The following is a 25,637-nucleotide window of genomic DNA, read 5'->3' as shown; positions in this document are numbered from 1 at the left end:
AAAATGCCAGCCGTTTGTGTATTTATATTTCTCCACATGTTTTTATTACAATAAGTGTATATTTTTGGAAAAACAACATAGAAATAATATTTTTAAAGTTTGTCTTTAAAGGGCGAATGCTGGTAAAAATATGGTCATACATTCGTTTCTTTCGGGATGTCGCGCAAAACAACACAAGGCCTTACTGGATACAGCTCATCCTAGTTTTGAACTAACGGAGTAGAAGAACGGGCTACTTTTATCTGGTTGAATACTGGAATTAGACCGTCACTCATATCATGCATCCAATACCCAAAAGTAAGGCAAATAATTCTACGTCATTGAGACTTGAACCATGGACTTTCAGTTTCACCATCCGACATATTAACCACTAGGGCACACTCAGTCCACATTCGTTGTTGCTTGTAAGTTTTGTTCACCAATAACAGAGTGACTGGACTGACATTTGCTATTTTCAGTTATATGATACGTTAAAGAACAAGGTCAAATTCCTAATTTGCAACTCTTAACCAAAGAAAAGAAATTCAGTTAGTATAACAAGTCGCTTATTTTTGACTGAATTACCGTACTACAACTGTAACTGTCACAGTTATAAAGCTCCCACAGCTGAAAGTGCGAAACGTGTTCAGCGGCATATTTTAATTGGTATAAATATTTTTAAGAGGGAGAGAGAGTGTTTGGAGAAAAATTCCAACCATTTTTTATGTCATCTTTATATAGAGTACGAATCAAGCACAGAATTATGAAGAAATAAACGAATGATGAAACTAATAACTGAGAAAATGTTTCTCAAAAAGTTATTTACAGACTATGTGCAAACATTATAAATATAATTCTAATTATCATACTGAATAATCTAATGAGCTGTGGTTGAAAATTTCAATTTCCATATTGTAACTAGTTATTAAAATCGAATTTAGCATTTATTTGTTTGCTTGTTTTTTGTTTTTTGCACAAAGCTACTCAAGTGTTATCTGTGCTAGCCGTCCCTAATTTAGCAGTGTAAGACTAGAGGGAAGACAGCTAGTCATCACCACCCATCGCCAACTCTTGGGCTACTCTTTTACCAGCGAATAGTGGGATTGACCGTCACATTATAACGCCCCCACGGCTGAAAGGGCGAGCATGTTTGGCGCGACGGGGATGCGAACCCGCGACCCTCAGATTACGAGTCGCACGCCTTAACACGCTTGGCCATGCCGGGCCATTTGTTTGCACCTGTAGCGCTTCTTGAATGCTGCTGTTTATGCCTTAGTATTAAAAATGTGACTTTTGTTTTGTGCTATTTTGTTTTATTCTGAAAATGAACAGAACGTGCCAGTTTTAGTTTTTTTTTTTATTTTCTGAAGACCAAGTGATATTTTTGTTTTACAGTTGTTGTGTTTTTTGAGAATCAACTGATTCTGTCAGCGTTTCAGTTGTTTGTTTGCTTGTTTTTTTAAATAAATGATTCTAATAGTTCTTCACTATTTTTTTCACAATGATCTTATTTTGTTAGATTAACTACTGATTGATTTCCACCACGTTACGAATAGTTTTACATGTAGATCAATTTACATAAATGTGTTTTTATTTATCTCTACTCACTTAGATAACTGTACTTATGTATCAACGTACACTAAACACTCATAAACCTGCTATCTGCGTCTTTTCATCCATATTTACATATCGAAAATTTAAAATTTCTAAGAATGGGAGTATTCCTGATGTTCTTTGCATTTAATAGTATTTGAAACCTATGGAATATGAATCAACATGTAACACTAAGACCATTCAAAAGGAAGCCTGCAAAAAGTTATACTCCTGTTACGTGGTAAATAAAGTGCGGTGATTTGTAACAGATGAGAACCTGTAAACGTAAAGGTTAAAAGGAAAAAAAAGCCACCAATTTGCTTCAACAACATATCAATTTAACCGTTGCATACCTCAAACAGCTAGAGATTAAAATGGGTATTCACACTAGTCTATACAAAAATGCACTTGTCAAGGCGATGAGTTTTTGGTGAAAACAAACAACTGAAATGAGCGCTGTGAAACTGCCGTTTTCGTGCACTAGATGTACTTTGAAAGACCTGAAGAAGAGGTGATGTGCTTTGAATATGTCATTCTTAAGGCAGAGTATTTTGCAATGGAAATTATGCTGAGGAGCTGTTAAGATGTATGGTCGACAAATATGATAGAATGTGATCGGACATAACGATATGGACTGTAACGACGTAATGAGACTCCAAATCCATTTTAATATAACGTACTCTGCGTATAATCATATATTATAGTCTGCTGATTACAGTAAACATTCTTTGTTCTAGCCCGCAAAAATCAGTGATGTTCTCATTGTCTCTTTACATAGGTTTCAAGCTAGCTCTATATATTCCCAGAACTGACTATAGCTGTTGCAAGCTATTTCTACAATTATTTAGAATTGTCTATCTATATTTATATACCTGTTTCTATGTATCCCTGGAATTTTGTATATATTCATTGCAATATATTGCTATACGCATCTAAAAATGTTTATTTACATTTTTTGTAACCTACCTACTAACCATTTTTAGTACTACTTATCTATGTTTATTATAATGTACCTCTGAAACTACTTTACAATAGTTATTGCAATCTACCTCTGTACTTTCCTAAAAGTATTTATCTAAGTTTGATGTAACGTTCATGTATACATTCCTGGAACTACTTATCGGTATATTTGTTGCACCTAATTTTATGCATTGCTAAAACTATTTATCTATGTTTTTCAACCTATTATGTAGTCTTCTATTGGTATTAGTTTCAACCTACTTCTGCACCCTTTAAGAGCTACTCATGTAAAAATATATATAACATATATTTTTCAATGTACTTCTGTACATTCCTAGGATTACTTATCTACATTTGTTGCATATATATATGTATGTATGTGTGTCTTTCAGTCTATCTCTACATGTTTACATAAATTCACCCTTGTTTGAGCTTATTTCTGCTTCTTATGTGCATAAGTTTCAACCTACCTGTACATTCCTAGACATAATATATTTTATGTATTACAACGTATCACTTCAAACCTAGACTTTCATACAAATGTATGGCCTGGTGGTTAGAGCTCTTGACTCACAGTTTTCGAATCGCAAATTCGAAACCCCGTAACCGAACGTGCTCATCCTTTCAGCTATGGGGGAATTGTAATCCCCATAATTATCATTGACAAAATAATATAACCAAAGAATTGGCGATGAGTAGTGTTGACTACCTGCCTTCCTTTTAGTTTATTAGAGCTAAATTAGGAAAGGCTAGCGCAGATAGCCCTCGAGTAGTTTTGCGCAAATTGCAAAACAAACAAACGTAGATTATTATAAGTGAAGTCTGAACACGTCAAGCAAAACATGTAATTCCACACACCAACTTTCTCAATACACTTAAACAGCAATATAAACAGAAAGATACAGATCGACGAACAAGTTACAAATACAGATTATCAGAGCCATCAAACAAAGAAAAAACAAAATTCTGAGAAAAGATAGCATGTAGGCAATTTCTATCAAGAAAGACACTCAGGTATGTGATGACTAGAAATCCACTTTTATAGAAAATAAAGTTTGGAAACAGTTTGAATGGATAGTGAAATAAGCTTCATTACAAATATACAACGTTTTCACAAGCTTATGTCATCATCAGGTACAAGTAGTTTAAATAGACACAAGAATGTATATATATGAACTATGGAGCAAAGAAGTCACTATAATGTAGATTGCTTAACAGTTTATTAAAGGTATTTTGACACCCTTGACTGTTGGTTTAGAGTAGGACCTTTTTGTTCAATTTGTGTTTGTTGATGTTTGCCTCAATACTTATAATTGCAGTGTTCTGTATAGCTATACTGTGTTTTATCTTTTTGCTACAATGATAATAAGTATAAGAGGTTTTTTATTATGCTCAGCGAATCTGGTTTCTAAGCGACTTCCGGTTTCTCCAGTGTGGAATTCTGGACATTTATTTTATAAATGTCGTTAATATTGTGATTTTATACAGATTTTAGTTACTAATGACTTTAGTTCTGGGGGCTGAGTTTTTGAATAAATTTGTTTTTTAGACTGCTAATATATCTGATGAAGCTATTCCGAATTTCTTCTCCCCATTTGTCTTCGGTAAGTACAGCAACAGGGCATCTACTGGTAGGCTTTAAAGTTCTATACGATTTGAATAGTTTATTAAAAGAGCATTAGAAAGGGTATCTCATGTGTCATACCTTCGTAATAAATAAACAAGTGAGTGTGTTGTGATACATGGAATTGTTTGCAATGTGTAGGGCTATATACACCAAACTAACAAAAGTATATGTATTACAAAATGCTACACGTGGTACGTGGATGAACATGGTCTTGACAATGATTACTCTGGAGAAAATACAAAATTCTCAAATACAGCATCTCGTATTTATTAAACAATAACTTAAGATGGTAAGGAATAAGCTATAAGAGGAGTAATAACATCAGCAAAGGACGTAGAATGACCTGACCTGACCTTCCCAAATCACGAAAAGGATCTAGATCTCAAACTAGGGACATCGATACATTACTGCAATCTTAGTCAAAATGTTTGCACATTTTATAACAAATAACATCACTATTATTAGGATGGAATTGAAATATATTTAACACTGTCAAACTGAGAAATAGATATTATGTCAAATATCTACACATGTAATTTGTATAGTTAGGCGAATGCTATGGACATCATGAACAATTTATTAGAAGAGCACCTGTAAAAACACCTGTAATTCATAGTTTTACCCATTAAAACAAAACATTACCAAACATATATAATGACAAATTATTATAAATACCACTTGAAAACTTATATCAATTCAAATTAAGCATTTCATACTTGATTGGTCCTCCTTGTACTTATATAACCTTCGCAAGGCATGCTATTGATAAGTTTATTGATGTGATCCATCGTGCTATCATTCTAATTTTCACTAGAAGGCACTACAACTTCGCTAAAATAGCTGTTTTAGAATAGTAGTTAGAGGAGGGGGTGAAGTACATGTTTAGGTAACTATTTATCACGGTGTAATCCTATTGAGGAAAAGACCGTCTTTCCTCATCTGTTCACAAGGCAAACGACGAACACGAAGTCTACCATGAGCTTTAAAAGATGGAAACATAACTCATATGAAAAAATGACATGTCACCACTGTCCTAACAGTAAGTTTACATGTTATCTTGCTCATGGTGATGACAGTGAATATTGATTAATACTGGTTTGCAAAATTACCTCGTTTGGTCAGTCTTTTATTCTTTTGGATACTCTGTAATGAATTTGTTCATGCCATTCCTGTTGTAAAACGATGCAAAACTTATTTCGGCACTGTTAACCTGATCAAAAACTGTTGTATTGAATGGTAGCTTGTCGGGGTTTACCTTTAGACTTTTTAGATACAACGTTTCTTGCAGTCCAATGATGTTTCAGGATTTTGGATACACTACACATTGGATACCCAACTTTTGTGATAACGTCCATTTGCATCATACCATTTCTGGACAGTCAAACAATTTGATGTTCTATAACTTTTGATGCGTAACGAGGTATAACTCTTTACCAAGTACAGATAAATTGTCTGAATAAAACGTTGACCAGTTTAAAATATATATATATACCAAAAGCAGACTCTTATACACATCAGGTGGATATATATCTATTAACGAAAAATTGCTCAAAACAGCATATACAGACAAGAACAACAACTCGTACATGTTTGTGTGCTCATAAGCTACATTCTCTGTTACTACTTAGGTATTCACTTAACAAATATTTATGCTGTCAACAGTAATATGTAGAAGAGTATGCAAACAATTTGATCAAGCTTGTATATAACTAATCTTAACTGCGCATTTCAGTCTTATTTTTCACATAAAGGTTCTGTAAATCTTTTTAATCTGTTTCGATAAAACTAATTTCATATCTTCTCACTGGTTTTCTATACCTTCACACCTCACATGTCTTATTTATTTTAATAACTTTGATTTCAACCATATTTAATAAAACTATGAAATGAATTTTAATAACACTTTCGATGTATCAGTTCAAAAAATCTTACTTCTCTTCATATGGTAAGTTTATATTTCCTGTGTAAGAAAATAATGTAAAAATTGCAAACCTTTTCACAAACACTTATCATACTTTTATAGAAAATTTTCTCTATCAATATATATAAAATAGGCTCTATTGGGGGTGTCGGTAGGTAGAAGAATGAAACACTGAAAAGAAAAGTTATAAGAAAACAAAAAAAAAAACACAAAATGTTTAGCAATAAGAAATAAAAAAACATAGGTGGAGGAAGAACATCATAACGATTTTTTTTCTGATAAAGAAGTTTTTGATATGGAAAAACGCCAGTAAAGTAAGACTGATAAAGTTTTACTAAAACTGGTAAAAAATTGTCAACTGTGTCTTCGTCTGCATTCAGTTCTATTAAATTTAACATAATATCTTTATTTCTATAAATTATTTTATTTCTATTCAGTATTAATGAATTATTTTGTAAATATCGTAATTACGTTATTAATACCGAAATTAATTATCGATTAAGTATTTCGAATTTCATTATTATACACTTCTCTTTGTTTGTAATGTTTTATAAAAAATCTTCGATTCGCCCAATAAATATCCCTCTACTCATAAATTTATCATTTATTTATGTATTTCTGTACTATAATACCATTGCAACTCAACTGTACAATGTGTGTTTACTATTACAATTTCCCTTCAGGATCGTCCTTTTACTATTACTTAGGGGTTAGGATTTTCTGTTACGTGCTAGCATTTAAAACTACCCAGCCCAAAAATAATTAAAATTAAAATCCGCATGAAAACATCCCCTAACTACATTATCCACCGAAGCTACAAAGTTGAACTGTTAACACAAACCGTTTAATTACTACTATTTCAACTTATTTAGTCTCAATACACGTATGCATGTTTTAAAACAAGCTCGACTTTTTAACCCTATACAATAAAAACTGAGTGGTAGTATAAATTCTCTCAAGGCAACTTTTGTGGAAATTAGTGTCTTTGATTTGATTAAACATGACTACGTTCGCCAAAGTCAACGGACAGTGGAGGAAGTGATGAAAACCTGTCAAACTTTTAGACTGTGATACATTATATAAACATTCATTATTCCTTTTCTCTTTTTAGCTTCAGGAAGATCTTCTTGAAATTTGGGATAAAATGGTTCTACTGGAGGTGAGTGCACATCTATGGTGATTGTCAAACACTCTCTGATGGGACACCTTAGGAGGATCTTCTAATTTTAAGATATGTCGAATTTTTTTGTTCATTATGAGTTTGACATTTATTTATGGTATCTGGGATGCATGCAGGCTTGGCTTCACTAGCATTAATCAAATGGTGGTCAGCAGCGGGTTCACTGAAACTCGTTTTTTTTGGAGAATGGAGCGAGGTTAAGTTCTGGAAACGAATTTTCAATTAGGACTCTATAGTCCTCGGATCTTCCAATAACCAATAATAAGCTTCTGCATGTAACATGCACAGGCCAGAATGAATTTCATTCATGATCTCTACTGGGTCGAATGTCAAGCCAGCTTCAGTTGTGTGAGATTGGTGGCAAAATAAAGGTACTCTTTGGTATATCGCTTTCATAAGCAATGCATCGTGGAAAACATTGCTATCCAGTTGGCTATCCAGTTTTTCAAGTATTCAGTCTTAAACAGGAAAAGTCTAGAATAATTAATTCCTATTATTCAGAAGATTAGCCAGGTGTGTAGGTTGAAATAGGGCCATAACTGGCCATAACGGAGACAGAGTGATTAACAGATTACCTCAGTAAAGTTACATTCCTGTAGGTTTCATGTGTGCTTATGCCCTAGTCCTCTGTATAAATTGTATCCATAATGTACCTATTGCTCACTAGATATTTACTGACCAATACCTCTAGCTGTGCTTCCCATGTTTCCATTCACATAACAACTATTTCTTCCTCTATCTGATTGTTATGTAAAGCAGTGCTATATGTCAACACGAAGTGAATAGAATAAATATTGCAGAAATAGATCATTTATACACGAGTTACTTGCTATTAACAAGTACCAACCTATACTTTTAATAATTAGAATCTGACAATACTTTTATCATCTTTCCCTTGAGACTTTCTGAAAGACAGATGTTTAGTACTAGCTAGAAATGGAATTCACCAGGCAGATGTTACTTCCCTATTCACTTACACTCTGCAGTTGTTGTTATTAAATTAAGCACAAAGCTACACAATGGGCTATCTGTGCTCTGTTCACCATGGATATCGAAACCCGGTTTTTAGCGTTTTAAGTCCGCAGACATACCGCTGAGCCACCGGAAGGGCCACTTTATAGTTTCAAGCATCTTTAACTGCAGTTTGTACTAAAACAGTGTGAAAGAAACATTAGTAAACTGTGTTCAAAGAACATTTTAATCTCTTTGATTTTTAGTATTCAATCACAACCGAAAAAAATACTCAGCATACAAAGTTTACATTATTACGATATCCAAGATAATTTATGTGAATTTCAATTACAGATAATAAATTCACCCATATATATGCAAAAACGGCTCGTTTGGGTTGAGAAAATATTTTACATGACCGAAGAAGGTCGAAACGTTGTTCACTCTTCTATGTAAAATATTTTCTCAACCCAAACGAGCCGTTTTTGCATATATATTTCTTTACAAGTGGGTTTTTTCGACATCACTGAATAAATTCACCCACTTATGAACACTTCAGTTAAATCGATCAAAATATTCTGTAATACTCTTAACAACAAATATCAAGCAAAACTGTGTACTATCTCAGACTAGTACGATTTTCTCTATTACTTTTATTCTTCCACGAAAATTAATTTCTTGTTCAATATTTTAATGCAAAAACAGAAGGAGTCTTTTGGAACTCAGTTCTTCAAACTCCTAAAAACTATTAATTTTCATGATTTTTATTTTTCATTAGATTCATATTTGCATCTTTAAAATATTTAATTAAATAAATATTCTACAATCAGAAAGAGACTACACAAGTTTAACTTGCATGGGAGATATGCAAGGAGTAAACCTTTGCTCTCTAAAAGAAATATCAAGGCCAGACTGAAGTTTGCCAGAAAGAATGTAGACAAATACCAGGACTTCTGGAATAATATTCTTTGAACAGATGAGTCCAAAATTGAATTATTTAGACACCAGAACAGAGAACATGTTTGGCGTAAACCAAATATTTGTGTATCAGAGGGTGCTTGAGGATCACGTGAGACCATCTATACGAAAATTAAAGCTGAAGCGGAACTGGACCTGCAAAACGACAATGACCCAAAATATTCCAGTAAATCCACCAAGGACTGGCTGAAAACTAAGAAATGGAGAGTCCTGGAATGTCCGAGTCAAAGCCCAGATCTTAATCCCATTGAGATGCTGTGGGGTGACTTGAAACGGGCTGTACGTGCAAGAAACCCCTCAAACATCTCACAGCTGACAGAATTCTGCATTGAGGAGTGGGGCAAACTTTCTTCAGACCGATGTCAGAGACTGGTAGATGACTACAAGAAACGTCTCGCTGCGGTTATTTCAGCCAAAGGGGGTAACACTAGCTATTAGGGGGTAGGGTGTCCTAACTTTTTCCTCACTTAGAATATGCATTTTTTGTAGAATTGCATTTACAGAAGATCTTGAAAAGTCTTTTCTTGAGTTTTAATTGTTTAGTTATATTCCTATAATCTCTCAGTATTGTTGAAATTGAGATTAAATATCAATATATCCAAAAATGTTACACAAATACACATGCTTTCATAGGGTGCCCTAACTTTCTCACATCATTGTATGTTATACAGAATTTACACTATGCAATGAATAAGCAGGATGACTTTGTAGGAAATGTAGTAGCGTTAGGTGGGCTGCGTGTTACCATCTTTTCAACACCCAGCTCTTAATACCCTTCCACAGTGTTTCATGTAATTAGTTAATTAACGGCTATTTGTCGCAGAAGTATTTTACGACCGCAGTTAAAACGTCAGAGGTCAAACTAGAAAGTAAGTATAATTTAAGAAACGGCTCTTTATATCTGCCTTATTGTGACTGTTGTAGTATAAAATTCATGTGAATTTACGTATCGTTGCAATAGTAGCGGACAAATTGTTTTATTTAATTATTCCAGAAAGAGTGATAGCGCAGTTTCTGAGATATACAAAACGTTTGGTTGCTTTTCTGTTACACTGCATGTATGATGTCTTATAGAAAACTCAAGAACGTTTTTTTTTTATGTAATGACGTAGCGTCATCTATGAATGTAGCTTAAATTAATTTATGTCAAGTATAATAAATGATCAATAACAGCAATAATAAGGTAGAAGTGATTATGAACCCCCAGTAATATCCTCCTTGTTTTAACCTGTCATCCCACAAAGTTTGATTTAGATTGGTTTAACGACCAAGGAATAGTTTTATAACATACAAACAAACAGGGAAGTATTTTTGTGCTTTGTGTATATAGATGTATTCTTTCTACAAGAGTAGTTGGAATTATCGTGTAAATATAAAATTAGGTATAATATTAGTAACCAATACTCACCATTTGCTATTTAATTATATGTTCCGTACTTTTCTCTTATTAATTCATTAAGTCTTTAGTTTCCCATGGTACGTATCAAATAAATGTTAATAATTTTTAGTTTTGAAAACGAACGTTCTGAACTTGTAACATTAATATGAACTGCTAGAAACGGCATCAACACCGTAAAAATATTAGGAAAACTGATGATCATCTCAAAATTTTTAATTTAAGCTGAAAGTTTAACAAAATCGCTTCTAAAAACATGACCAAAACTAAAGCAGCTACGCTGGCAATTGGTCAATAATATCTCCCGCTGTACTTTCTGGCCAGTCTTTCTGCTTCTGTTATTAACTCATGGGCCCAGCATGGCCAGATGGTTAAGACGTTCGACTCATAATCTGAGGGTCGCAGGTTCGAATACCCATCGCAACAAACATTCTCGCCCTTTCAGCTGTGGGGACTTTATAAGGTTACTATTAGTTGGTAAAAAGAGTAGCCCAGAAGTTGGCGGTGGATGATGATGACTAGTTGCCTTCCCTCTAAATAAACTAGCTAACCCATGATACAATTTCTTACCAGGTATTTGTGGATGTATAACACTAAACGATTTCATCACCCCATTTAAACTTTTGGAGTTGTTAAGGAATATCTTATTAAGTATTAAAACATTCATAGAATACATATATTCTGAATAATCATTCAGCGTCGAACCTTATTTCGCCATCAAACCCAATAAGTCGTTTCATGCCCTCCTTTGCCCCAGTGGCACAGCAGAATGTCAGCGGACTCATACCACTAGAAACCGTGTTTCAATACCCGTGGTAAGAAGAGCGCAGATGGCCCCTTATGTTGCTGTTTGCTTGATTCCAAAAACAAAAACAAAAAACAAGTCGCTTCGTCACACGACCAAGTATGGTTTTAAATTTCGGCTCAATACCCCACTTTTGACAGTCAGTCTTGTAATAGCTTCTCTGGATGATTGAGAGTTCTTTGCAAAATGTTGGCATCTTAAATTTGTAATATTTTAAATGCTGGATTTATTGAGTGAAGTACATTTTGTTGCAACACAGCAAGAAGAACGAGATAAAAATTCTTAAAAATAGCTTTAAATAACTTTACCTCGTCTATTTCATTTTCATGCTTGCTTCTAGTAATAATTTTAATGTTTTAAATATTTTCTCGTATTTGTATTGTACTGTAAATAACGAGTCATGTCAAAGTACCGAGCAAGTATTGTGTTACAGTAGAAAAAATAGCTTAAAATATAAAGTTTTCATGAAAACAAGCTTAATGTTTATTGTGGAGATTCTAAATGTTATGCAAATGAAACATGAAAACTACAAGATGTTAAAAAATAATTTTTAATCTTAACTTAAAAATCATTTTGCAGTCAGACAAACTAAAGTAGATTCAGAAACAAATATTTCGCACAAACACTTTATTAAATGATCATAGTTTGAAGGTCCCTTAAAAAGTTGTCAAATACCCAAGATGTCTGTTTGTATTCCTGTCTTTCATTGAATCTTTCGCGTGTCCTTCTGAAGTGCTAAATTCTTGGCAATAGCTACGTCAGTGAAAGACAAAATTGTGGGGAAAATGTCATAAAACTACTCAATTCCTCATCAGGTCCAAACCCCTCTCTTGTTACTAGCATTTCATCATTTCCTTTCAACCACGATAAAGATAACTTTCACACAGTTCTTGTCATACTGGCTGCGATGAAACCGCAATGGAGAAGATGTTGTTTTAAACATCATTATTTGGAGAGTAAATGGTGGTTTTTTCTACTTTTATTGTGATATTCATACAAAATAAATAAATAGTATACTGAAATATACCAACCGCAGGAAACCGTGAAATATATAACCGTAATGATAGATACCTACAGTATTAGCACTTCATATCTATGACGTGATAGTTTATTTAAAAAAAACAAAAAACAACAGGCTTTTAGAGATTCATGAGAGGTTAAACGGATTATATTGCTTGTTACTGAGCTCATTTAGTACGTAATATATTTATTTGTTACAACAATAAGTTATACGCATTAAAGAAACAGGAAAAAAATACAACTTCATGGATCATGTCTTAGACAATATATCTCCAAACTGTTATTCACAGTTCACGTCCCATTATCGTACTTTGAGAATGTGGTTCTGCTGTGGTCTTTGGTTTGCCTGTGTTTAATAGGCAGGGTATTCGTTTATAACCTAAAGTTTTTAATAATATTATTTATTGGAACTTATCTAAAGTTTGTAATATTCTTGATTAAATAGTAAACATACTAGAGGCTTTCTATAAAACCTTTTTTTCAAATAGTTTAAGTTTTTTTCTTGGTTAATTCTATGAACTTGTTAAGAAAGCGAACAAAACTTTCTAATAAAAGGACAACTGCACTGCATCTGCCATATACTGACAAAGCGAGAGTTACTTCAGTTATACTACACATGTTCTCTCGCGAACCACGTCTTAATAACATCTATTTCTCACACGTATGTTAGCTAGAATACATGATCATTGGGTTCATTCGTCTAACCAAGCATGTAGTATAGTGTTCGGGATGGATACATAAATGAGGTCTTTGCTCTTAGGTTTGTTTGTTTTTCATTAGTTTGGAATAAAGAAATTTATTTTCAAATGTTTAATAGATGTTTTAGCCCACTATTTTAGGTTTTATTATACTGTTCTTACAGGTATGTGACCATTATGAGGACATGACTGCCAACTTCACTAGAAACCTTTTATTTATTACTACTCCCAGTGGTTCAGTTGTTGTGACTTATTTTAACCTTTTATTTTCTGACCAGTTTTTATGAAGAGTATCTAATGTGCAAACTAGCTGGAGATGACAGTCTTATATGTGATACATCAGTATCAATATCGCAAACTTTTAATTTTTCTTCCACAAATTGTGAGATAGCGAATTCTACTTTCATTCGGTTATGGTTTTGGTTGTCATTCATTTATTATCCTTTCATGTTTAGTTTATCTATGAATTTTTAGTTGTATTTAAAATGTTAAAACACCTTTCAGATAATTACGTTTATTTCGAATATTTTGCGTGTATTATGAAACTAACATCACTTTTTACCCAGCGGGGATGTACAAATATCATTGTTACACAAGAGTAAGTAAATTATGTACAAATATTTTGCACAGAATCGTGTAAATTACGTCTCGTGATCTCACAAATGAACAAGAACCCTATATTAAGATGCAAACAGTTAATTCACGAAATATAGCTCGACAATATTGCTCCTGATTATTACTTGATGTAATCAGTAATTTTCTGGTTCAAATACGGAATATTATTATTTTTAAATTCAGTTTGGTTATGTTTCATAGTTGTATGGTTCTGTTTCCTGCTGGTACAGTGGTAAGTTTACGGATTTACAACGCTAAATTCAGGAGTTCGATTTCCATCGGTGTACTCAACAGATAGCCGTATGTGATTTTGCTATAAAAAAACACACACACACTTGTCTGGTTCTTTTTTTTTTTTTTTCTCTCTCTCTCTCTCTCTAATGATTCCTTTGTTTATTGATTGATGGAAGTAGTTATTAACCAATATTTATATATTGCACTGTTCATTAACGTTAGTTTCAATTCCTGACCAGGCGAATATTTCTTTACTGTGCTTTGGTAAGTTATTAAATTTGTATTTGAATTGTTTAAAAGTCACATTTTATATTTACGTACTTGCAAATGACACTTGCTCAAAAAGATTGTTACATGTAATATTTTGAGCTTGTTTCTCCCTTATTTGTTATTTTTCTTGTGCTCTTAATGTTTGCAATGTCTTTCGTTGGGTGATTATTTTTAAAACATGAATATTCGTGTAATATTTCATGATTATGTCTTTTTTATGGAAATTTCTGTAGAACTTAAGATCTGTACCACCAGAAATTGACTTTCTATCTCCACTCTAAGTCAAAACAAATAAGACCGTTATTTTATGAAAATATTTAGTATCATTCTGAAATTATTAGTAAGCGTGCAACAATTACATTCACATCAGAATATTTAACTCAATAACGTGTGTGGCCCCCACGTGCTGCAATAATGTCCGCTAGGCGGTGTGGCATACTCTCAACTAACGTGTCGAGTCTTTGATTTATAATTCTGTTCCGCTCTTCAATCAATGCTTATTGTAACTGCTGTAGGGTTGTAGGGGTATCATTTCTATTCCTGATTGCACGGCCAGGTTCATGCCAGAGATGCTCTATCGGGTTGGTATTTGGGGGTGGTGGAGATGGTTGCTCAAGGACCAACACATCATGTTGTTGAACGAAATCTTGCACATTTCGAGCATTACGAGCTTGTACATTGTCCTGCTGCAGCCGGAAATTGTCCTAAAAATACCCTGGGCAAATAGCAGTAAAGGCGATCCAGGATATTCTGATACATAGCACCAGTGACGTTTTGATCCAAAATGACCAACTGGCTGACAGCTGTAGGACAGAATGCACCCAGAATTGCACTGAACCTTCACCTTCTGCGACGTTGGGTTGAACATTCTCATCATTTAGCTGTTGTTCAGGAAGCCTGCGCAATCGTATCCGTTCATCAGTGCGGTAAAGCAGAAATCTGGATTCGTCAGAAAAACAACACGATTCCAGTGTGTGATCGTCAGATTATGGTATCGCTGAGCCCACTGCAGCCTGTTGTTGCGATGTCTAGCTGTCAGTTTAGGTTTCTTGACCATCCGTCTTGCTCTGTATCCAGCTTGCACCAGCCGTCGATTAACCGTCTAGAGTGAAATCCGGATCAGTTGTTGCGCACGATATTCAGAAGCAATCCACCTGTAAGACATCGTACAGCTTCAATGAACAATGGTGATCATCGCGTGCTGTAGTGGAACGTGGACGGTCCGTAGGTCTGCTGAGACTCACACTTCCGGTTGCAGCTCCTCTTCTGAGAACTCTGTTGACGGTCTGCCTGGACACACCAAGTCTTGTTTCAACCCAGCGTTGTCGTAGGCAACTATCTGATTTCTCAAACTTCCATTAATAGGACTTGGCATAATGTCTAATATATTTACAGAGTTGAAAATGCATCACCAACAGGTAGGGGCCAAAAGTAACACCAAAATCCCTGGCTTTTATACCTCAACCCAGACACTGCATTTGCGACAAGTCTCAGAACACTCCCATGTTCAACCGACTCACAATGAACTCAGGTAATCCAGAGTAGTAGAGAAATAAAACTTGAAAGTTTAAGGGCAATACACAATGTGAATTTAGTTCTGAAATGATATAAACGACCAAAAATTACATTTTTCGAACATGAAACAACCTTTTTGAACAAGAGTGTATGTATTTTGTTTATTTTTTGTTCAATCATGATTGTATCGGCGAGTTACTTTAAATTGTTTAGTGTGATATTCTAATAGTTTCTAATAGACAGTGTATTCCTACCGCTTTAAGCATCCTTTCTCATATATCTTCCTTACTAAAATATCTTTTATCCTTCCTACGATACCTTTCGCAAAACGACAAAAAGTCATTTTGATTTGGGCCTATTTCTTTCAAATTTAAGGTCACATATTCTGTTTTTATGCACTATTTTCTTTATATTTTAAAATTCACATACATTCTGTATATATATTTTTATTTATACTGTAATGGATTTAATATTATACATTTATTTTAATATTTCTATTTCAGTTTGATATATATTTATAAGTTAATATAACTTATATTGTTAAAGGTGTATTGCGAATCTCCTGTGTGTTGTACAAATTTGTAAAAGATTCTCGAATGTAAGAGTCAACAATGTACGATGTGTATATATAAAATTCTAGTATCGTTATTTTAGCTGAAATTTCTAGAAAATCTCCTCTTAAGCTTATAAAAGGTAACCAAAGCAACGTAGGGAGACGGTTATATAATATTGTTGGTCTACTACAGTCAGCACACTATAAACCCCGGAGGTTATAATTGTGATAAACGCTTATTAATCCGAAAACTACAGATATTTGACCAGGAATACTTATAGATTTCAAACATTATAAACCGTTCAACTCCGGACGTTAGTAATTTTACTACGACATTAGGTATCTTCTTTGGTGAAAAACGAGCTTATAAACCGCGTGAGACCAGCCAAGAATAGAGCTAGCTAGCTTTCTCGTTAGGAGAAGTGTGTATACCTGTGTATCAATATAGAATTAATTCGCTCTCTGTGAACCGTCGATAAAAGATTCAGTTACAGACCAGATAGAAGATTCAGTATTGTTTATAAGTTTGTAAAAGCTTTTATAAATAAATCATTATTTGTAATTACCGGTTGTAATAACCGTTATTATAAATTTTGTTATTGTGTGTATATTAAAATATATTTGTGTTAAGAAAGTATGTATTATTACGCATTTTCATGTATCTCGGACAAGACTCACATTTTTTATGTTATGTACATTATGTCTTACCACTTCAAATAACCGTAAATTTGAAGTTGAATTTAAAAGTTAACTAAATGTCAATATGTATCTTTTTTTTTATTTGCCAACAAGATTAATACACATAATTTTCTTTCTTAATACGAATTTATTTTAATATACAAACCACAATGCAATTTATAGTAACAGTTATTACAAATGATGACTTATATACAAAAGTTTTACAAATTTACAGAAAATACTAAGTCTTATATCTGGTCTGGAACTGAATATTTTATCGATGGTTCATGGAGAGCGAAATAATCCTATTTGATACACAGGTACACTTCACCTAGCTGGAATGTTAGCTAGCTTTATTCTTATCTGGTCTCACGTAAGTTTCTTACAGCCAAAATTATACAATGTCTTCGTGGAAATACTTACGTCCGGAGTTGATTCTCTGAAGTTAAAAGGTGAGTAGTGTTCGAAATCTACCTTACCAAATATCTGTAGTTTACCGATTAATAAGGGTTTTCATAATTATGCCATCCGAAATCTATAGTATACTTACTGTAACAACCCGACAATATTATATTGTTTCTTCACGGATTTTGAAGATATTATTCAAAATTCAGTTGGCAATAATTCTGGCATTTACGTAAAAAACATTGTTGTTTCTTACTCTCGAGAATCTTCTACAAAGTTAAAGAACAGAAGGGACCTATGTCATACACATTAAGGATTTAAGTTACATACGTTTCTAAGCACATATTACACTAAAACAAACATAGATATTACAATAAATGTATAAATTTAAATTCTTTAAAGTGTCAGTCTCGTTGGAAATATTACAAATATAATACATATTAACATTCAATTAACTTCTAAATTAAAATTAAAATTTCCGGCTATTTGACATTATAATAGGTAACATAAGTAATATAATACATAGGAAACTCGTCTGAAATAAATTATAATACGTAACAATACATATTGATAGATTATTCATACTTACATATATAAATACTGGACAAAGTAATGTAATGGTAAAATAATTATTTGCGTGTATTTTACGTGTGGCCGCATATTTATATCAAACGTGATGGAAATAACATGTTAAATTGTAATTTAATTTGTTTATCGTGTGCATTTTACGAAGAAAGACGGCAACCGATCACTGCAGTGACATACATGAGCCGTTATAGTTACTTTAGAATCTTTTTTTAATACAATGGTTTTTAACTTGGGTTCAATCAAACCCCAGGGGTTCGGTGAGTCAGTCTCAATGGTTTGGAGGAGGTCAAGACACATACACTGTGTGTGTGTCCGTTCCGTTCACCCCACTCGTATGATTCGTGAGGTCATGCTCCACTTGGCCATCATTGGCTGCGGCTGATCACGTCACATCACTTGGTCTTAATATCTGTGCTGCAGAGAACTTCGTGCGCTTAGCAGTCGACTTGTGATTGTAGTAATCGTGCGTCATTTGTGATTTTTTCCTAATCTTTCAAACCCTTCATACTAACTATGTCGAGCAAAAATAGAAAGTGGTCAGACGAATACGTACAATATGGATTCACGTGTATAACGGAACATGACGGGAATCAGCGTCCTCAATGCATGATTTGCAATGCCAAGTTGAGCAATTCTAGTCTAGCACTGGCAAAACTAAGAGAACATTCCCTAAAGCTGCATGGAGATGGGAAATACAAGAACACAACGCTTGCTGAATTCAAGGTAAAGAGAGCCGGGTTCGATGAAAAGGCTACTTTGCCTGTTCTCGGTTTTGTACCCATCGACAAACCAATCCTCACAGAATTGTACGAAGTTGCGTACTTGATCGCAAAGCAGGGCAAACCACACACCATTGTTGAAACACTTGTAAAACCAGCTGCGTTGAAGATGGCGAACATCATGTTGGGAAAAGCAGCTGAAAATAAGTTATCCAAAATTCCTCTTTCAAATGACACCGTCAGCAGCAGAATAGATGACAAGAGCGATAACATCTTGACTCAAGTAGTTGCAGATCTGATTTCAAGCCCAGCAAAACTCAGCCTTCAACTCGACGAGACCACCGACGTTTCCAATCTAAGCCAGCTTGTTGTATTCGTGCGTTATGTGAAGAACGACGAGATAAAAGAAGATTTTTTATTTTGTAAGCCTCTTACAACAACAACTAAGGCAGCCGACGTGAAGAAACTTGTGGATGACTTCTTCAGAGACAACGATCTTTCGTGGGATATGGTTTCTGCAGTTTGTTCGGACGGAGCTCCAGTTATGCTGGGACGAAACTCTGGTTTTGATGCGCTGGTGAAAGCCGATGCACGACACATCATTGTAACGCACTGTGTTCTGCACAGGCATGCGTTGGCAACAAAAACCTTGCCTTCAAAACTGGCAGAAGTATTAAAATTGCAGTGGAATGTGTGAACTTTGTGCGAAATAGTGCCCTGAAGCACCGCATCTTTAAAGAGCTGTGTAATGAAATGGGCTCTGAATTCGAGGTTCTTCTGTACCATTCTAACGTTCGGTGGTTATCCCGGGGAAAGGTGCTGAATCGTGTTATCGCCATGCGTGTGGAATTAGCCCTGTTTTTGCGAGAGCACCAACATTGTCATGCAGATTGCTTTGAAAAATCTGAGTTCATTCTCATTTTGGCGTACATGGCCGATATATTCAATGCTCTCAACCATCTCAATCAACAGATACAGGGCGGTGGAGTCAACATCATCGAGGTGGAAGAAAACCTGAAGGCTTTTCAAAAAAAGCTACCGTTATGGAAACGACGAACAGAGAATGATAACTTCGCAAACTTTCCCCTGCTGGACGACTGTGTAAGTAAGATCGAAGATGTGTCTGAAATCGGAGACATTTCTGTACCCGGGAAACTGAAGCAAGCAATTGCCATGCACTTAGATGACCTCACTAAGTCTGTCAACCGATACTTCCTCACCAGAGAGTCATATCCAGCATGGGTGAGACAGCTCTTCACGTTAAGTGTTGCGACAGCAGATGTCAATGACGAATACCTCGACAAAATCATTGAACTTTAACAGAGCCAGGTTCAACAGCAACTTTTCACAACAACAACGCTCTCAACGTTTTGATGTCACCAAATCGTAGCGTATCTTCTTATTACTAAGAAAACCCTTGAGATACTCATACCGTTTGTTACAACGTATCTTTGCGAGCAATCCTTTTCGAGGATGGTAGACATAAAAACGAAGAAAAGGAACAGACTTTGTTGCGAAAATGATATGAGAGTGGCACTTGCCAAGGTGAAGCTGCGCATTTCTGAACTTGCCTCTGAAAGGCAACAGCAAAAGTCACATTGATTTCCAGTAAATATTCATTGAGTTATGTTTTTGTTTTTGTGTGAAATTATGTTCTGTTGGTTTTGTGCTTTGAACACATTGATATTGTGTGCAACTGATGCATGGTTCAGTTTGTGCACTAATAAAATATCTACTTTTGTTTTGAATTTGAAAAAAAAATCATATTTTATTTTTTCAATTACGAAGGGTTCAGTGAATGCAAGTACGAAACTTCCGGGGTTCAGTACCTACAACAAGGTTAAGAACCACTACTTTAATACTTACACGTGTGTATGTTTTTTAACTCAAAGTTTAATTTAGTATACAATAGCAAAGAAAAAGGTTTAAATATATCATATGGTTAGCAGGTATGATTTGAAGATGTCATACAATTATGGTTTAAGGACAAGTGGTTAACAGTTATAGTTTAGAGAAATAATATAGTATTAAATGGTTAACAAGCATAGGTTAAAAACATATACTCAGCAATTATGGTTTAAAAGTATCATATTCTTAGCAATTATAATTAAAATGCATCATATTATTAACAGTTAAGGGGTCAAGGTATCATGTGGTTAACTCTTACAGCTTAAAGCTATTACGTGATTAACAGTTATCATTTGAAGGTTATACTTTTTTTTTCAAACAGCGTCATATGTTACCCTTCCAATACTAATAAAGAATATATAATGCGTTATATTTTTTCATTTTTGTGCAAGTGTTTTACATGTACGTACACATCTAAAGATTATATACTATAACCACTTCTCCCTAAAGTGTATACTTACTATGTTCCTTGTCTTGTGTGAAAGTGAATTCATCTTGCTTTTATGCCTGAAGACCGTCACACTTTTTTATAACTGATTACTGAAGCCGATCAATTAAGTAAAGACCTGGATTCTATTAATAAAGATCTCCTTTTACTTGTACACTTCCATTTTATTACGTGTTTACAGTAGTTCTCTGCGTAACATTTCCTAAACCAAGGTTCAGGAAATACCTGCAACTCTTTGTAGGATATGGATGTACATCCATACTGAATACTGTATTTTTAACTACTGTGGTTTAAAGACGTTATGTCGTTAACAACTGTGGTTTAAACTACAGTTACCAATCGCTTAAAGTATTTCATGGGTTACTATATGGAATCTTTGAGACAATTTCTTAATTAAATATTTTGATAGCGCTGCTTTAGCATTTAACACTTTTATATTTTTATTCGATAAACAAAACGATAGAAAAATGAAAAACAACTGAAAAAAAGAAGTTGAAAATTATTTTAAATTCTTCAAAACTTTATTTTACTTAACAACAAAAATCTTTTCTACAACGTATATCACTTTTTTAAGTTTGATTATTTCAACTTGCGTAGAATTAGTTGACTAAATAATTGACTCGCAAGTTGAAATCTAAAAATTAAGTGAATTGCATATCAACTATCGTAGAAACAACGATCAAAATGAAATTAACATAAACTATTATGGTTCTATACATAGAATGCATTAAGATTCCCCAGTATTCTTTGCGTAGAATATATTAAAATGATGTCCCCTCGTACTTTACATAGAGTTACATTAAGACGTTCCAGTGTAATTTACATAGAGTATATTAACATGAATACTTTATACAGAGTACATTAACATGTGTAATTTAGATATGTAGAGTACGTTACAATGTTCCTACGTACGTTTTGACAATATTCACTGCAGCTAATAAACTTCTTTGTATGTAATGATTCTGTATTTATTGACATAATAGCTAGTTTGCGTGAAAATATCTGTCCTTCCATAACGTACGTTTATAATACTCGAATTCGGAAGCATGATATCAAATATGTGCATTTCTTTCTGGACTTAGATCTATACATACAAAGAAGATAGAAACACAAACTTCGAAACTAATTATCAAACCACAGTTTGTGCATAAATGCTGTGATGTCGAACTATTACCTTCAGTAACTCAGGCGTATACTTTCAAAACAACCGTATTCTTAAATACCTCCTTGTGTTCAGTCTTTCTCCTAATATTGTGGAGTCCCTCAACTATAGAGATGTAATCACAAAAGTGTTTTTTTAAATGATCTCGAATCATTTTCAGGTTTGGAATTTTTTAGCGTGTAGTCGATGACAATGTTTATAATGTGTTTCGTATGAAACAAAATCCATTAACTTTCATTTATAATGACAAAGTTATCTAACCAGCCAAAGAATAATTATATACCGTAAACTATAGCTTAAACGATATTTTGTAAGACAGTGATATCATGGGATTTCTCAAAATAAACTGACATAATAACATAAATATAACGATAAGTCTGATAACACAATAACAGTAATAGTCACTTGCAATGATCAAATATAACAATCAGATTTGATAACACAATAACAGTAATAGTGACTTTTGGTGACATAAATCTAAAAATCAGTTTTGACAACACAATAACAGTAATAGTGACTTATTATAACATGAATCTAACAATCAATTTTGATAACACAATAATAGCAATAATCGCTTGCGATGACAAAATCTAACAATCAGATTTGATAACACAATAACGATAATAGTCACTTTGATGACATAAATCAGACAATCAGATTTCATTACACAGTAATAGTAAAAGTGACTTTCGATGACCTAAATCCAACAGTCAATTTGATAACATTAGAGTAAGAGTTATTTTTCAAACAGTAACGGTTAGCTCTTATAGCACAGTAATAATAAAAATCAGTTTTGAAAACAAAATAGTAAAAGTCACATTGATAATCTAGCAGTAACGATTTTAAAATCTATAATGATATAATGGTGAATTTTATCATTAATATAGCGGAGACTAATGCCCCTAGTAAGCTGAAGTGTTACCAATGTAAAGTAGGAGATAACAATTTGTGTACAAACAAGTCTCTCTTACCTTGTCCTGACGACCAAGCATACGACACGTGCATGACAACAATTAAAAAAATTGGTAAGTGTGATATTTAAATAATCCGAAAATAAACTAAAATTAAATCGCTCGTTTTAAATATATAGTATGTAATTCAAAGTACACTGAGATTTATTTTTTATATTTGAAACAAACTATAAGATTAATCGTTATTTAAAAAATAATTTTTATGCAGCACAATTAAAAACGAAAACTCTTTTCCAAGGCTTAATCAAGAACAGGCCGTAGATTAATTATGATGGAATTCGATTGTATTTTAAATTGGTATTCATTGTTCAAAATTGAACATAATGGAGAGATAGATGGCAGCACATATTTTTGGTTTGTTTGTTTTGAATTTCGCGCAAAGCTACACCAGGGCTATCTGCGTTAGCCGTCCCTAATTTAATAGTGAAAGACTCAAGGGAAGGCAGCTAGTTACCACCACCCACCGCCAACTTTTGGGCTACTCTTTTACCAACGATTAGTGGGATAGACCGTCACATTATAACGCTCCCACGACTGAAAGGGCGAGCATGTTTGGTGTAACGGAGATTAGAACCCGCGAGGAGTAGATTAGGAGTCGAGTGCCTTTACCATCTGGCCATGCCGGGCAATTTGAAATGAAAGTTGAATTCATAATTTTTTTTACCAGACTGTAAACTAATCGAAAATTCCGTTATACAACTAAACCTTAAAAGAGTTAGTTCCTAATTGTATTATACAACTGTAACCTCAAAATGTTAATACATAAATGGGTTTAAAACTGTCTCTTTAAAAAACGTTAGGTTCAATTTTTCCCAGTGAGATAGCCGTAAGTTTACGGATTTAAAACGCTAACTTTAGACGTTCGATTTCCTTCAATGGACACAACAGAGAGCTCATTATGGCTTCACTATAAAACACAAATTAACATTCTCTCTCGATTTTTAGTCTTCTTTTGTATGTAAAGATGTAGAGTTGTACTTCCAAGAAAATAGAAATGTTTATGTAACTTAGTTTTGTATTTAGTTTTAAGATATTATAATTTTATTTGAACAAAAATTGACTTTTCTACTATATAAGTTAATATTATACCTTAATACTTCCTTGCTAACGAATTTTAAGAAAAATTAAATAAACTCAATTTTTCTAGTACGTTTTCGCATGGGAAAATAACATGAATCATGTATAATTTGTATTGCATTTTTAAAATAATCTGCATAGCTTAGATTTTTTAGACCCAAAGTTAAAAATATGTAATCTTAATCCCTGTAAAAATCAGGTCCATGGAGTGATTTTTCCTTTACTGTTCTTTTCAAGTTATAAACATTATATCAAACAAAGAGTGCAAAAACCAGGACAAAAGTTATAAATGTTATTAATTTAAGATAATCTCTTTTTACACATCTCTTAAAACTTGACTTAATATAAACCATAAAGAACATGATATTGTGTTATCATTACCACAAAACGTGAATCCGCGTGTACTATTCTCATTAGTATATCGATCATTAACGTGTTTTTGTTGAAGAAATCCTATTAGATTTTTCCTATAACGTCTTTTAAGAAAATATATATTATTAAATTTACACCTTGAAAAATATGTAAATATTACACTTTATTGTTCTAAGTATGGAAATTTTATATAATTTATGTGATTTGCTGAATTTTTTGTACTTTTTAGAACAGATGTTGCCACAGTATTTAGTTAACAGTACTTTTTTTTTCAGAATCCAGTTTTACCATTACGAAAACATGTGCATTAGGTCCATGTAATCTTCGTGACCCTAAACAAAGCACCGGTCTTGGGCTTGACCATTGCGACCGAAGCAGATCAGAATACACTTGTATACACTGCTGTAAAGACGATGGCTGTAACAAGGATGGAGTGGGTGGTGTCCATCCATCTATGATTATGGTGTCTTTTTTACTCATTCTAATGACGCGAGTGATTTTTCTCTCTGTCTAAATAAAATTATTCATTGGAAAGAAAATTCTTTATTTTAACACACATACTTAGTATATAATTAGGAAAAAAAGGCCTTCGTATAAATGCACGCTTGAAGTTGAAAATTTAATATACATTTTATGCCATTTTTTCACATTATGCCAAATGCACTACTCAATCAATACAAAAAAAGCTTAAAAACGAATAGGCTTTACTTACGGATGCTTTTCAATTTGAGCAATAAGCAACTGAATTACACCTATAACTTTACTTCGTTTAATACTGTTGAATGGAAATTAAAAGCAACTTTCCCCCAAAGACTCATTATAAAAAAGAATGGTTAAGAAATGTATAAATACTTTACAGTATTTAATGAAGTTTAATGTATTCATATGAAAATTCTACTTAGTTTTAAATTTATAAACTTTTCGTACAGACTCACATTGTTTTTCTCATATTTCAGTGTCTCCCTTTCAGATCATTTGTATAAGTGCAAGCTCTGTAAATATTTGTGTTTTACG

At 33.5% G+C, this 25,637-nt stretch overlaps 1 protein-coding gene across 1 annotated transcript in view; it reads left to right on the top strand.

Annotated features, from left to right (window-relative positions):
• Positions 1-25,162, top strand: part of LOC143258689 (uncharacterized) — a 43,992-nt gene extending 18,830 nt beyond the window's left edge. Inside the window, exons 2-3 of the mRNA XM_076518105.1 lie at positions 23,091-23,228; positions 24,899-25,162. Of these exons, the coding sequence (XP_076374220.1) occupies positions 23,091-23,228; positions 24,899-25,137 (377 nt within the window). The 3' untranslated portion in view covers positions 25,138-25,162. The remainder of the gene's footprint in view (positions 1-23,090; positions 23,229-24,898) is intronic.
• The last annotated feature ends 475 nt before the right edge of the window (positions 25,163-25,637 follow it).

Source organism: Tachypleus tridentatus, chromosome 8 (genome assembly GCF_004210375.1).
Source record: "Tachypleus tridentatus isolate NWPU-2018 chromosome 8, ASM421037v1, whole genome shotgun sequence".
NCBI classification, from domain to species: domain Eukaryota; kingdom Metazoa; phylum Arthropoda; class Merostomata; order Xiphosura; family Limulidae; genus Tachypleus; species Tachypleus tridentatus.
The sequence above is the reverse complement of the archived record's forward strand: the minus strand, read 5'-3'. Positions and strand labels throughout refer to the sequence as shown.